General features: G+C 45.5%; 1 protein-coding gene across 3 annotated transcripts in view; it reads left to right on the top strand.

Moving 5' to 3' along the window:
• Positions 1 to 2,576: 2,576 nt before the first annotated feature.
• Positions 2,577 to 15,000, top strand: part of grik2 (glutamate receptor, ionotropic, kainate 2) — a 165,409-nt gene continuing 152,985 nt past the window's right edge. Inside the window, exons 1-2 of one of the 3 annotated variants that reach the window (XM_035643546.2) lie at positions 2,577 to 2,754; positions 5,469 to 5,983. In XM_035643546.2, the coding sequence (XP_035499439.1) occupies positions 5,869 to 5,983 (115 nt within the window). In that variant the 5' untranslated portion in view covers positions 2,577 to 2,754; positions 5,469 to 5,868. The remainder of the gene's footprint in view (positions 2,755 to 5,468; positions 5,984 to 15,000) is intronic. The other 2 variants (XM_035643553.2, XM_035643563.2) reach the window with 2 other exon arrangements.

Below are 15,000 nucleotides of genomic sequence, written 5' to 3' on the forward strand. Positions count from 1 at the left end.
AATGAAGCACAACATGATGTGATAGTTTACACGGCTGCAGATTAATCTGTCGATTATTTTCTCGATTAGTTGTTTGGTCCAAGAAATGTCATAAAATGTTGACCGTGTTTCCCAAAACCCCCAGATGATGAGCCTAATATTTAGTTTACTGTCATAGAGCAAAGAAACCAGAAAATATTCATATTGAAGAAGCTGAAATCAGAGAATTTATTTCCTAAATACTTGAACCGATTAATCGATTATCAAAATAGTTGGCGATTCATTTGATAGTCGGTTACTAATCAGTGAACTGTTGCAGCTCTAGAGAAATACTGTACATGAAACACATACTGAACCTTAAAAGCAGTGGAGTTTAATTTGTTTATTATAATATACTGTGTAGAGTTATTACGTTTTTATTGAGAAGTTACCTCTCATGATATAACAACCTTGAGAAATGTAATACTGCAATCTGTGTGGCATAATGTTATAATGGACGAGTATCTCATCTTATCTTATCTCAGCCTCCTTCACTTGACATGTATGAGAGCATCCTGGATTATAGAGCTGTCAATGACTATTTATCTGTAGACACACACACACACACCCACACACACACACACACACACACACACACACACACACACACACACCCCCACACACACACACACACCCACACCCACACACACACACACACACACACACACACACACACACACACACACACACACACACACACACACACACACACACACCCACACACACACCCACACACACACACACACACACACACACACACACACACCCACACACACACACACACACACACACACACCCACACACACACACACACACACACACACACACCCCCACACACCCCCCCACACACACACACACACACACACACACACACACACACACACACACACACACACACACCCACACACCCACACACCCACACACACACACACACACACCCCCACACACACACCCACACACACACCCACACACACACCCACACACACACCCCCCCACACACACACACCCACACACACACGAGGGGAGTTGATCAAAGCCCTCTTTCATTCCAGCTCCACACTGTGTCCTAAGCTCAGGCCTCCATCACTGCCGGAGAACTCGCTCCTTCACCGAGCACTAAACCGAACTTCATGTGGCAGTTGTTTCTATCTGATGGCCTCACTTTTTTTCTCCCTGAATAATTTTGCAGTTCTACTTCTAACTTTTTCCCTGTTCGATTTAAAATAAACGCTGAGTTTGGAAAACCACTTTTTTAGAGAACTGGCCAAAAGAGCAGCGTGAAAAGTTTCAGGAAATCAATATGAAATCAGGCAACAGATGAAAAGCGTTGGAGACAGATATATGGAAGTTCAACATGTGGGCACATTGTATCAAAGACTTAATGATGCGTCTCTGACCGAACAAGTTAATCCTGCTCCACCCGGCGTCTCCTCGTGGTCTGACCGACTCTCACCACAGACACCGCGAATGTTGAAGTTAATGAAAAACGGTTAAACTATTTCATCACGTCATCTCAGTTCACACATTTACATTTCCTCAAAAACAAAGGATAATAATTTCACATAAATTATGAATAATTGGACAGTGAAGACTTTTTTTACATCAACCCTTGAACTGAAACAATATAGAAATATCTTTGTAAAATGACAACTGTATATTTGTGTATTTTTACGATGATATAATTAAGAATTGATTGCAAACACTGACCGTGAGTGATGGGATGTTATTTAGTAACTTATGGATTCCATCAGCTGAGCATTAGGATATATTGTATGTTTAATACGACCATCTTCGTGAGCAATATCAAAGCTGTGAATTCATGAACTTTTTTTACCAAACTGTTCTGGGTGTGACATTGTGAGTATGTGTCGGCTGGACATGAGTGATATGGATGTTTATGAAAAAATAAATTGACAACTCACAAACTGTGTTTGACGACTTGGCACAACTCTTAATTAAAACATGATATGCAGAAACTTAAAACAGCTGAAGTCATATCCACAAAACATCCAACATCTGCTGCGATCTTCACACACATTCATCCCACTTCTCCTTGTAAACTCTGTTTTAATGTTTTAAATGACTTGTCACAGATGCACAGTGTTAGATATGTTGAACCAATGTGGGGGAAGATGATATTTGTTCTTTGACAAAGCTCTTCAGTCTTGGAGGGAACTCTATAATCATCCATCCCTCAATGGGGCTGCATTTATTTAGATTCCTGACATTTCAGCGGGTGGCACGGTGGTGTAGTGGTCAGCACGTTCGCCTCACAGCAAGAAGGTTCTGGGTTCGAGTCCCGGTTCAAACCAACCGGGGCCTTTCTGTGTTTGGATGTTCTCCCATGTTCTCTCCGGGTTCCCCGGCTTCCTCCCACAGTCCAAAGACAAGCGGTAGACGATGGATGGACATTCACCATCCCACACGACCGGATGGGGCTCTGAGCTTCACCTTCACATCACAACTTCTACCACACACACACTCTTATAGCTTCTAACGCGCCTGGTGGGGAAGCTGCAGACTGGTGTGTCTGTGTGACTTCCTGGTCCGGTTGCTCGTGCCCCCCCCGCGGTCGCTCGGAGCAGTGCGTCCTGCCGGCCGACAGGAGGCGTGTCTCCCCCTCCGGCCGGAGCAGCAGCGGCGCGGCACCAGATGCGAGTGTCGGGGAAGCGACACGAGCCGAATCAACTTCTCTGTGCTGCTCCGGTGACTCTCCCCGGCTCCGGCTTCACGAAGGTACGCCCATCCTCTCTAACTTCACATCTATTCACATGCTTCTTCTTCTTCTTCTTCTTCCACGCGTGACATCCTTTCAGGAACAGGTTCTGTCTCCGTTGAAACAGGCGACACCGAAGTAGAAGCTTTTTCCATATATCGTTTGGGCATAAATCACCGTTACGCACCGGTTACGCACCGGTTACGCACCGGTTACTGACCGGTCAGGGTTTGAAGTTCATCCGTGAGTTGACGGAGGCAGAGCCGCCTTCAGCGCGCGCACTCGGACCCACAGAGAAGATTTCAAATGTCTCGGGAATGTGGAGGGACGCGACCTCCCGTGTCTTTGTCCGACCTCTGTGTTGGAGACGCTCGTCACCTTCCTCCTCCTCCTCGTCCTCGGGCCAATGCCTCACTCGTTGTTGGGGTAGAAAGACACGACATGGGGGGTCGTAACACGCCTCCGTGAATGATCCGTGTCTCTCTCGGTCACGGGAACCGGCGCAGACGGAGCGGCGCGTTTAAAAGCGAAGAGTTGACGAGCAGCACGTTCGAGCTGTTAAATCAACTCCATCATCTCAGAGGAGGGGGGGGGGGGGGGGCTCCCCCTGACTCTTTAAAAGACCCCGTATCAAATACACAAAGGGGCATTTGTTGAGCTGCGGCTCGATATAAACATCCAGATGAATATACTCACTGCTGAGTTTCCTCTTCTTCCCTCCACCTGAGATTCTATCAGAGAACCGTACGTGGCTTTGTGTGTTTAATATGTGTTAAAGTACATTCATGTACATCAGTTACACATTGGCTCAGAGAAACTGCAAAGAAATCAGTGGATCTTATGAAAAACAAACTGTTAAATCTGAGAAATCTATTTGTGTGAGAGTTCAGCTGCATGTCGTGACAGGAGAGGGCTGCACCTCGGGGACGAATGGGCTCCTTTAGTCATTTCATATAATTATCCATAAAAAATATGTAGTGTTTGAATACACCTCATATTTAAGTTAATTTCATCTTTATATATATATATGTGTGTGTGTATAGGGTGTTGGCCCTCGATTAATGGATGTTAACGTGGGGGGAGCGCGGCGGCACAGTGAGAGAATATTTAACCTTTCGGGACATAAATTGTTCCACCGTGTGGATCCGGTCCAAACGGAACAACCCGCCGTGAATTAGAGGAGACACCGGGCAGACGGAGGAGCTGTCCGTGGTGCTGAAACGAGATCCACTGGAATATATATATATATATATATATATATATATATATATATATATATATATATATATATATATATATGTATGTATGTGTATATATATATATACTTTTTATATATACTGTGTATATATAGAGAGACAGAGAGAGAGAGCGAGAGTCTGTCCGTGGTGCTGAAACGAGATCCACTGGAATATGTATATATATATATATATATATATATATACACACACACACACACACACACAGTGTATATATATATATATATATATATATATATATATATATATATATGTATATATATGTGTATATATATATATATATATATATGTGTGTGTATATATATATATACTTTTTATATATACTGTGTATATATAGAGAGAGAGACAGAGACAGAGAGAGAGAGAGAGAGTCTCTGTCCGTGGTGCTGAAACACACTCACTTGATGTAAACCGCGATGCCTCGGTCACAAGACAGAACCCAACAGATCCACTGCTCGTGAAGACGAATCAGTCCTTCAAGACGCTGAATGTTGACTCGGTTACTCTTCAGATTGTCTCTTCAAGAGGACACAAGTCACGTGCTCCTGGAAGCGGACTACATTTTGCTGACAGTCTGCATGTGATGCCAATCTTTGTTTTTTATTCGTTTCGTGGCCTCCATGCAACATATAGTCCAGATTATATATCTGCAGTTGCGAAATTATCCATAAAGGTTGAACAACCAGAATTTGACTGAAAACTTTTTTTTTTAAACCTGGGGGATGTTACAGTAATATACGTCGTGCTTCTGCATTGTTGTCAGATCGTTATGGAACTTTATTATTGATTTGTGAATAACTTGTATAGAGGCCATGAACTGCAGCCCAGTTGTTAGGTTAACAGATGATCAGTCATGTAGAGGGAACAGATGGATCATATCACGAAGTGAGACAGAACAGATGAAACCCACAGTTGATGCTGGAGGTTTCTCATGTTCCACATTGTAGAGTCTGAGAAATATAGGAAAAGTCGAGAATGATAATAATACAGTAATAAGTTCAGTGAGTGACCGAGCAGAGGCTATTCGTCATGTGGAGTACCCCCCCCCCCCCCCCTCAGATTGACAGATCTGTCTTCTCACATGTCCGCGCACGACGCTGCGAACAAACGGCCGAAAAACCCGAGTGATAACCGGAGAGCGGAGTCTGACTGACCGGGGACATCAGAGGTGTATACGGGGAGAGAGGGGCGGGGGCGGGGGGGGGGCATGACAGTTTAAGACGGGCGGTGTTCAGTGGATGACGAGGGGCGAAGTGTGGTCCGCGGTGAGCCGGAGGAACGTGCCCGATCCCCCCGCGCGCCGCGCGCCCTCTTCCACTGGCGCCGCCGGCTCGACGTCAGCTGCTGTGCGGCAGTGCAGCAGGAGGAGCTCGGTGCCGACACGGCGTCCACTGAGCATCGGGCTGGATCTCCACGAACCCCCCTCGCCCCCCCCCCTCGCTCCCCCCTCTCATCCCGTCTCTGTCTGTGTGTTTCAGTGTAGGATGGATTCCTAACATGGACGCCCCGGCTCCTCCACCTCCACCGTCATCCTCCTCAGCTGAGTCGGAGGACTGTTTCTTCTTCTTCTTGGCGCAGTGAGCTGGACACGCAGTGCTATTTTTTTTTTCTGTGTGTGTGTGTGTGTGTGTGTGTGTGTGTGTGTGTGTGTGTGTGTGTGTGTGTGTTGCTGGTCCAGATGGACGCGGGGACGCCGCTGCCCAGCCGCCTCCCGTGGTGATCATGCCGTGATCCTGCAGCCGCCCTTTGCTTCACGTTCCACAAGGCGTGAAAGAAAGAAAGAAAGAAAGAAAGAAGGAAAGAGAGAGAGAAAAACAAATCTGGGGATTTACACCGATTCAGGGAATAAAGGAGGAGATCCCGTGCAGCCTCAGCACCATGGAGGTGGCGTCCTGCTCGCTGGGGCTCAGCGCCAGGTTCAGGTGCAGGCTGCTGCTGCTGCTGCTTCACTGTGGGGGCTGTTCTCATGGGATGCCGCACGTCTTGAGGTTTGGTGAGTTGCTTCACTTCTCTTCTCTCGCTCATGTTTTGCCCCTTTAAGTTTGGTCGTTGACCTTTTTTAGTTCTTCCCAGTGCAGCGTGTTGCTCTGTGTGTGCGTGTGTGTGTGTGTGCGTGTGTGTGTGTGCGCGACCTGTTGGAGAACCGCTTTTGCACAAAGTTGCTGCTCTGAGAGTTTCTCCAAAGTGTAACACGTTTTCATTTTCTCTCTCTTTGTTTGGAGCAAAATACATGTGGAGCCTCACGCCACAGACCTTCTACTAGGAAGCTGCAACAATAGAAAGTGATGTGTGGATGATCTACATGACAGTGGACACAGTCTGTTACTTGTTGACATTGAGAAAGAGGTGAACGTCTGCAGATATCAAACACCACAGCCCCCATCAGGGTGTGTTCAGGGTCTGCTGGGCGCTTACTGTGGGACCGTGTGTGTGTGTGTGTGTGTGTGTGTGTGTGTGTGTGTGTGCATTGGTATTTGTGTGTGTATAGTGCGTATTTATTCACATATTGATAGTGTACAGTATATTTTCTCATATGTATAAAGTGTTATTGATTTCAGTTCCTTTACTCGGTGGATGGATAACATCCAGAATTTCTCAAATCCCCACCTTGCCTCATCCATATTTCAGTGATGTGATGAATATTTAATATTTTCCCCCGGCTAATCCTCAACTGTAACACCCCCCCCCAGCCTAAAATTCCTGTAAGCACCTTTAAAGTAGGTAAAAATACATATTTCATCACTACATGGCAGCACAGTGTTGGACTGCAGCTACACTTTGTGATGACGCGTGCACAAGAACATTACACTCAACGTTCCAAGTGCTCGTTTTTTTAATAGTTGCATCATTTCATGAAATTGAAATGTTCCACGTGTCTTATCATTTCCTACGTGACATGACGGGGCTCAGTGAGTTTTAAAATACTCAACACATTCGTGCTGGGCCCAGCTGGCGACACAGTGTGGACGAGGAGACACCCATTTTCAAAATGATCAAATAATATCTTCTTCAAGAAAACACACAGTGACGTGGATTCACTAACACAGACACAGAAATACGCTGCTGTTCTACACGATCATCACACACAGACACATTCATACCGTTGAATAACCACAAGCTTTGTGTGGATTGGGAGAAACAGCACCAGTGATTAAATGCCCTTTTTGTTTTGTTTTTTTACATTTCATTATTTCATAAATGCAAATTGATGAGGTGCAATGGATTTTTTCTCTGCTGAAGGAGCTGTGGGCTCCGAGAGAGAGAAGCGTCAGTGGTCGGCTGGGCGTCTCCACGTCACGAGTCATCCAGTCCGTGTGTTTGAGGGAATAGAGTTGACCGACGGAATTGTCCATTTGCATCCCATGATATGGGACCTCAGGACCTGTGGTCAGCAGACTAGCTAACTGGCTAACACATACAGTAATGTGATTATATATATTGTTTAAATCAAATGTCAACACCTCGGGGAAGTTGACAGATGTGGGGGTGTTATAGTGGATCAAGGAGTTCGTCTGTGAAGAACCTCCCTTTGTTTGTTGCCAGTCTTCAAAACAGGAGTTTTAGCAAAATGGCTCAGTTCATTTCGTCGTGTGAAGATTTACGGTGGAAGAGTTGATGGATATGAATCGAGTCAATAATGCCTGTATATGACCTCAGCCCTGCAATGCACAGTAGTGTTATATACATTTTCTTATTCCAGGTCAACCTATAGGCGATCACAATATGTATGCTACAGTGATGTCGCATGAATCTATTAATAGTTAATGACCATAAAGGAAAAAAGAAAAAAGAAAATGGAAATTGACTCGCACAGAAATTTATAAAGATTTCACAGAACAAAAATGATGACGATTTTTTTCCCTTTTAAAAGCCTCCGATTGGTCAAAGATCCAGAATGGACGCCAAGTACTACAACAACAACAACAACAACAACAACAACAACAACAACAACAACAAGAACAGCCTTTTTCGTTACGAAACACTGGATAAATAATCATACCAGACATTCATTGTTGGATTTATGGTCATGGATCTATTGTACACAGTCTCCAAAAAGACGCTGGAGTTCCAGGCCGAACTACAAATCTTCTGAAAGGGAGGATCTCTGATTGTGTCTGTTGGAAGCAGACGGTCGATTGCTGACGTCCACTGATGATAGAAATCACAAACGGCTCCATTGAAGATACAGATCACAGAGATACACATCGTCTGTGAACGACCACATTAACACGTGACCCGTCAGCTGCTCGCTCTGCGGAAACGTCCCGCAGCTTCATCCATCTCTTCAGGGGGAGTGGCCTCGTCGGCAGGCGAGGTCAGCGGAGTGCATCACCTGTGTGGAGGGACAGTTACACTTCACAGGGATCCAGCAAGAATGTTATTTCACAAATTCCCTGCCGGTGGAAAGCGGACGGCTCACTCCTTTAGAAAAAGCCGGATGAACCAAAAAGAGTGAAGCGTCAAGGAAGAAGAGTTCCAACTTACTGACTGGATGGAAGGTCAATGGATTCACCCCCTCACAGACGCTTCCGTCTCGGTCACAGGGTCACAGACGCCCACCAGCTTCCTCTCGTCCAACAGAAGCAGTTTTAAGAAGTATATTATGTCCGCCCCCCCCCCCCCCCCCCCCCAACCCCCCCCCCCCCATCAATTTCCCACTGGCACTTTATGTCTTTGTGATTTTCTGCCGAGCAGAGATTGAATTAGGTGCGTTGGCGCTGGCTGCTGTGGTTTGGGCATTAGTGTGAAGGTCACCGTCTAATGGAGCAGACGAGCTAAATGTTGCAGGTCGAGGCTCAGAAAAACTCTCTCTTTGGGAAAATAACAGTCTCTCCGAGGAGCGAGCCGCCTGTCAATAACCGAGCGGGAAGGAGCTGACATTATCCTCCGGTCTCCCGCCTCGCTGACGACTGGTAAATACGGAGATTTGCGGAGGAACGTGAGCTGCTCGGAAACAACAGAGCGGATGGTGGAGAGCGTTAGGTGTGAAACGGAGGAGGCGATAATCACCAGCACCCTTCAATGAACAAGCTAATTTTCCTGATAATCTTTTTATTATTCAGCTGATCAGTGTGTAGCAGTGGGTGGAGTTTCTGGAGGAGGCGGCTTGGAGACGTCTCCGATGATAAGGCCCATAGCTGGAAATAGCACAAATGTGCATTAATCCCCCAAATGGAAATCGTGTCAAGTGGATCATTTTCCTCCTGTGAGTGATATTTGCTCGATCTCGGTCCAGCTGTTTTAGAGAAGTGAGAAGAAATAATGAGTTGGTCGTCTTTTGCAACTTCTCAGCTTCGTAACCTTGGAATTGGTTTCACGGTGGCACTGTCGCCGTGTGCTGTTGAGGCAAGTAGATCCAACTCCGGACCTGGAGATGGTGTAGAACTACTGAGGACTGGGATGTCTCTGAGTGTCTGTGACATTGGAAGGTCAAAGTCAAACATCCCCAGCTCGGTGTTTCATGCTGTTTACAGGATGTCTGCCTTTCCTCATTTAATTCATCATGCCAGTCACCACTAGAGGTCGACTGATGCTCCGATGTTTTCAGATGTTTCAGTCTTTCGTTGGATCTGACACAACATGACTTTCATCAAAGTAACGCAGAAAACATGATACTGAAAATGAAAAAGCATTGGTTTTGCTGCTTCTGATGCGAGTGAGCAGGAGTCTTAACTATCTTCGACTAATAAATTAAGAATTATAAATTGTCCACTGGTTTGCCCGTCACCTCTCTGCCAGCGCGTATGAAAAACTGAAGCCCTCAGAGAGGAAAAGCACTTTCGACATTTTTATCCTCTTGAGTACAGAGAGGCCACGGAACAGAGAGAGAGAGGAAACAACGTGCCTACACACACAGACACACACACACAGAGACACACACGCACACACAAACACACACACAGAGACAAACACGCACACACACACACACACACACACACAGAGACACACACACAGAGACACACACACACACACACACAGACACACACACACACACACACACACACACACACACAGACACACACACACACACACAGACACACACACACACACACACCCACACACACACCCACACACACACACACACACACACACACACACACACACACACAGACACACACACACACACACAGACACACACACACACACACACACCCACACACACACACACACACAGACACACACAGAGACACAGACACAGACACACACACACACAGACACACACACACACACACACCCACACACACACACACACACACACTCGCTGGCAACACTTGAGGCCCTTTTTAATACCAATCACTCATCGTCTGAGTATTGTCTCTGACCATGTGCGTCTCTTTATGGCCACGGTTTACCTGTCTCCTGATGGATACTCCCACCTCTCAGGAGGTGGTGGAACAGGAGACGTGCAGATCTGCAGCGCGGACGATGTGATGCGATGAGGTCCACACGATGTATGAAAAGTGCTTCACAATTACAGTCTGACTGATCGGGGACTCATTTGGGATTGTTAAAAATATTGGAAGGGACAAATCCTTCAGATTCCTTCCATCGGGAAATTGTAAGCAAATACCTGCCGATCAATAATTTCATCTTGGTTAAAATTGCTTCTCCTCCGCTGTCATAGTTTCTATTCTTCAGACGTGTTGCGGTACAGTAGACTGTGATCGCACACACACACACACACACACACACACACACACACACACACACACACACACACACACACACACACACACACACACACACAGCTGTTCCATGACACAGGAAACAGCTTTTCTTCCACAGTCGGCAGACCGTGTTGACAGAAAAATCTCCAGTGTGACATAAATAAATGCAACATTATGTGAACAGTGAAATGACAACTGGGCCCATAGTCGATATCCAGAACTGGAAATGTACAGATGAATGGGAAAAAGATGTGAGCACGCAGGTCCCACTGCAGTGTGTGTGTGTGTGTGTGTGTGTGTGTGTGTGTGTGTGTGTGTGTGTGTGTGTGTGTGTGAGTGTGTGTGTGTGTACAGTTGGGGATGCGTCTCCCCCGTGGGTATGTACAGTATTGAAGAGCAGCGTTTCCAGTCAACCGAAGCAACATCCTGCTCCCAAGCGAAGTGAGAGATGAAATCCTAAAACACGATCAATGGTCACGGAGGCAGAAGTAATAATAATAACAATAACAATAATAAACAAGGAAACAGGCTCTGGGTTGAAAAATGAAGGCGATTATGGATTATGAATTGCACCCTGGAAAGAAAGAGGAGACTGGGTCATTCATGTTCAGCGTTTGGCACCGACGGCTCTGCAGAAGAAGAATATGATTATAATATGAATCCGAGCAGCATGTTAAAGATTAAAAAAAAAAACTAAAACCCCTCAGGGCGACAAAACAGAAGGAAGAGAGCAGCAGAGACACAGAAGCTGAAAGAACCACGATTCCCAAGACGCCTTCTGCATCCACAGGTTTGAGATTCAAGTTTGGAAACATTTGGGGAAATCGTGTTTAATCGTGGATGTTGTAGATATTATAGATGAGCGGGGACACGTTCTCCCACCTCATTAAAATATGTGGCACAAACTGAAGTGAAGTTGTTTTCTTAAATAATACAGTTTGTGTTTAAAACGATGTAACTGACGAGTGTTTATCGAGAAGAAGAAATAACACTTCAGTAGTGGCTCCGTGTTCATTTCATTTCATTCCAAGGTTCTGTTCAAAATTGAGAAATAATTCGAAAGAGTCTAGACCAACATTTAATACGTGGTTTATATCACTGTAATTTAGTTCGGCAAAGATTCTTCAGTGTTAATGTTCAGCATTTATGAACGATTACATCTTCTCTCATCCACATATGAAGACGATGTTTTACAATATTGTCCTTCATTATATCTGTTTATAGAGCAGCCCACAAGATAAGTTATGGTTGTTCAGCATTTAACCAACGGCATGATACTGGAACTTAAGTGTCTTCAAAAGATGAATTAAAAGCTTCCGAGTCCAAGTTGTCTTCACATGTCCAAAGTGCTCCTGGAATCGATGTGTGTGTGTGTGTGTGTGTGTCTGTGTGTGTGCGTGTGTCTGTGTGTGTGCGTGTGTGTGTGTGTGTGTGTGTGCGCGTTTGTCTGTGTGTGTGTGTGTGTGTGTGTGTGTGTGTGTGTGTGTGTGTGTGTGTGTGTGTGTGTCTGTGTGTGTGTGTGTCTGTGTGTGTGTGTGTGTGTGTGTGTGTGTGTGTGTGTGTGCGTGTGCGTGTGCGTGTGTGTGTGTGTGTGTGTGTGTGCGTGTGTGTGTGTGTGTGTGTCTGTGTGTGTGTGTGTGTGTGTGTGCGTGTGTGTGTGTGTGTGTGTGCGTGTGCGTGTGTGTCTGTGTGTGTGTGTGTGTGTGTGTGTGTGTGTGTGTGTGTGTGTGTGTGTGTGTGTGGCAAACATCAAGTCAATCAGTCAGGTGAATGTTTGGGTCTTAACCACAGCGCCTCCATGTGGCCAATTTAGATAATTTGGGTTTTAGAAGCTAACGTGCATCATTGTCTGGTGTTGGGACTGTGAGGTAACGCAGAACGAGAATAATAATGTTTTTCTACGGAGCAACACAAAAACAACGGGGTTCTTCCTCTGTCGGGGTTCGTGATCTTACCATATTCGCGCCGCTCCGTTCGGCACTGTACGTCCTCGTCACACAGTCGGATCCTCGCGGTCTAACGGAGGATTTTGCGCGGAGCCAAAGTTTTCTGAGCTGGCATCATTTCAATTAGAGAGAAGAACTCATCTGATTCGATGGAACCGTGTTGAGGAAGAAACCTTCAAAAGGACCAAATCAATTTCCTACAAATGTTATTTGTTCGGTACGGTGAAGAAGTTTGTGATGCTCCAGTTATCGGTGTAATTCAAGGACACAACATGGAGGGAACAAGGTCGCTTGCTTTTTTTTGCAACTGTCGTTATTACAATCCTCAAAGAAAAGAAAGACAAAGGAGCTTCGGGCTGTTGCAGAGCGATGTCCGACATTTTTACTATTTCTAGGATGGAATTAGTATCATTTTAATTTTTTTTATCAACTTCAAAGCCCAAACTGTTCCTGTAAATGATCCTCCATGTCCTTTCACTTGTACAGTCTCTGTCATGTGACAGTCAGAGGAAAACCTGCTCCCACTTCTCATCACTTGGGAGAATGTGCGTCGATGTTCATGTAGATATTGAGACTGACGCTCGCTGCTGCTCTCTGCGCTCATTATGCCTCCGCAGACTAAATCTACTTTATGAACTCCGCCATCAGCACTGTTTCTTCCTCAGTAAGTGCTCTGCAGGAGAGAGGTCTGTCACTCAAGAGTCATACAAGTGACTGTAAAACATTCCTTATGCATTTCTCAATAAACAGCGGCCGCTCATGTGTAAGCCGAGGCTGCATGAGAGTATCAATACGACCGTCCAAGAAATGGATGTGTGTGTGTTATGTGTGTGTGACACTGGGTAGGACGCAGTAGGCACCACTGCTGTTTTCTGGCAGATAAAGCAAAGCTCTGGTTTATGGAAAGACGAGTTTCACCATCATCAGCGACTCAGTGACACGGTTCCACACAAGTCAGGGTGAGAAAGACGAGCAGTCGGACGACCAGGCAGCGTGGGAGTGAACAGGTCGGACCAGATCATTGAAAACAATTCATTTTAGAGGTAAAGCTCAAAGTACAGTTAGGGAACCTACTGTATGTGGTGTTCATTACACAGGAGTGGACAAGAGGTCGGTGTGTGAACTGTTGTGATGTTAACAACGGACGGAGAGTGAACGTCTCAGTGTTCCACTTCATCCTCCCTGAGGAAACAGAGGCTCTAAGCTGCACTGGGCTATATTCAGAAGAACTTATTCACAGACGTGGAACATATTGTCCATAACTCTGTGTTCATATATGTTATATATAGTCACATGAGGTGGACCGACCTCCGTGTGAGTCTCATGTTTCTACGTCGTGTTGAAGACGCTTGTTGAACTAAACGTTCCAGAACACGTCGCGTTCACGTTGAACTTTCAGACGCTGACGGAAACCGGAAGTGGAATTAGCGGTGCGCCGCCATAAAGTGTCCCCTGTCGGTCGCTCGGTTGGTTACGGTTCTTTGTAATCTGAAATATTAGTCCAGATGTTTGTCCAGATGTTTCTCCTGCTCGGTGCAGGAGTGGAACTCATGGGCGTGTCCAACATGGAAATGGTTAATGGCTGTAAATATGAAGAAAAAAAGACTTGAATAAAGCAAATCATGAGTAAATTCTGATTCTGACCTGACGCCGGCATTGGAGGAAAGTTCAATTAAATGTTAATGACAGACACAGTATTTTCGTTCGCTGAGACAGAATGGCGACGCTTCACTGTGGGTGAGGCGTCTCCGACTCTTTTCACGGCCTCTGGCAGCAGCTCTTCACTTGTTCCTTCAGCTCCTGAGGAGCGCGACTTCGACTGGGCTCATTTAAACAGACGTCATAATCCTCTGATTTCAGCTCCTTCCATGTGAAGGTGTTCTGGTTTCTCTGCTCCTCTGTGACAGTAACTGAAGATCTTTGGTGTCGTGGACAAAACAAAACATCATGTTGAAGTTTTGGGAAACACGATCCACATTTTTCACCATTTTCTGAACCAAACAACTTATCGATTCGTGGAGAAAAGAATCGGCAGATTAATCGATAATGAAGATAATCGTTAGTTGCAGCCGTTACATGAAAGTTTATTCCCGACCCGAGAAATCGTTGACAACTCAATGTCCATTTAAAAGCGTTTCATGATTTTTGTTCATGGTCTCGTGGTCTTGATCAGCAGACTCGTGTGTATCGTGATTCCTTACAGAGGTCGTTTAGTGCTAGTTCTTATAATAGATGCCGTATATTTCTGGCACCTCATTCCCCCACAGGAACAGGAAGAAATGGAAGACAATTCAATTACAAATAGATGAAATATTGAGAGGTAGATCTACTGTAGTGAGGGGAAGGAAGTAAAACTACATAAAGAACGGTTTTGCTCGTCTTACACAATATTTTTT

The sequence above is a fragment of the Scophthalmus maximus genome, chromosome 1, assembly GCF_022379125.1.
Source record: "Scophthalmus maximus strain ysfricsl-2021 chromosome 1, ASM2237912v1, whole genome shotgun sequence".
In the NCBI taxonomy this organism is placed as follows: Eukaryota; Metazoa; Chordata; class Actinopteri; order Pleuronectiformes; family Scophthalmidae; genus Scophthalmus; species Scophthalmus maximus.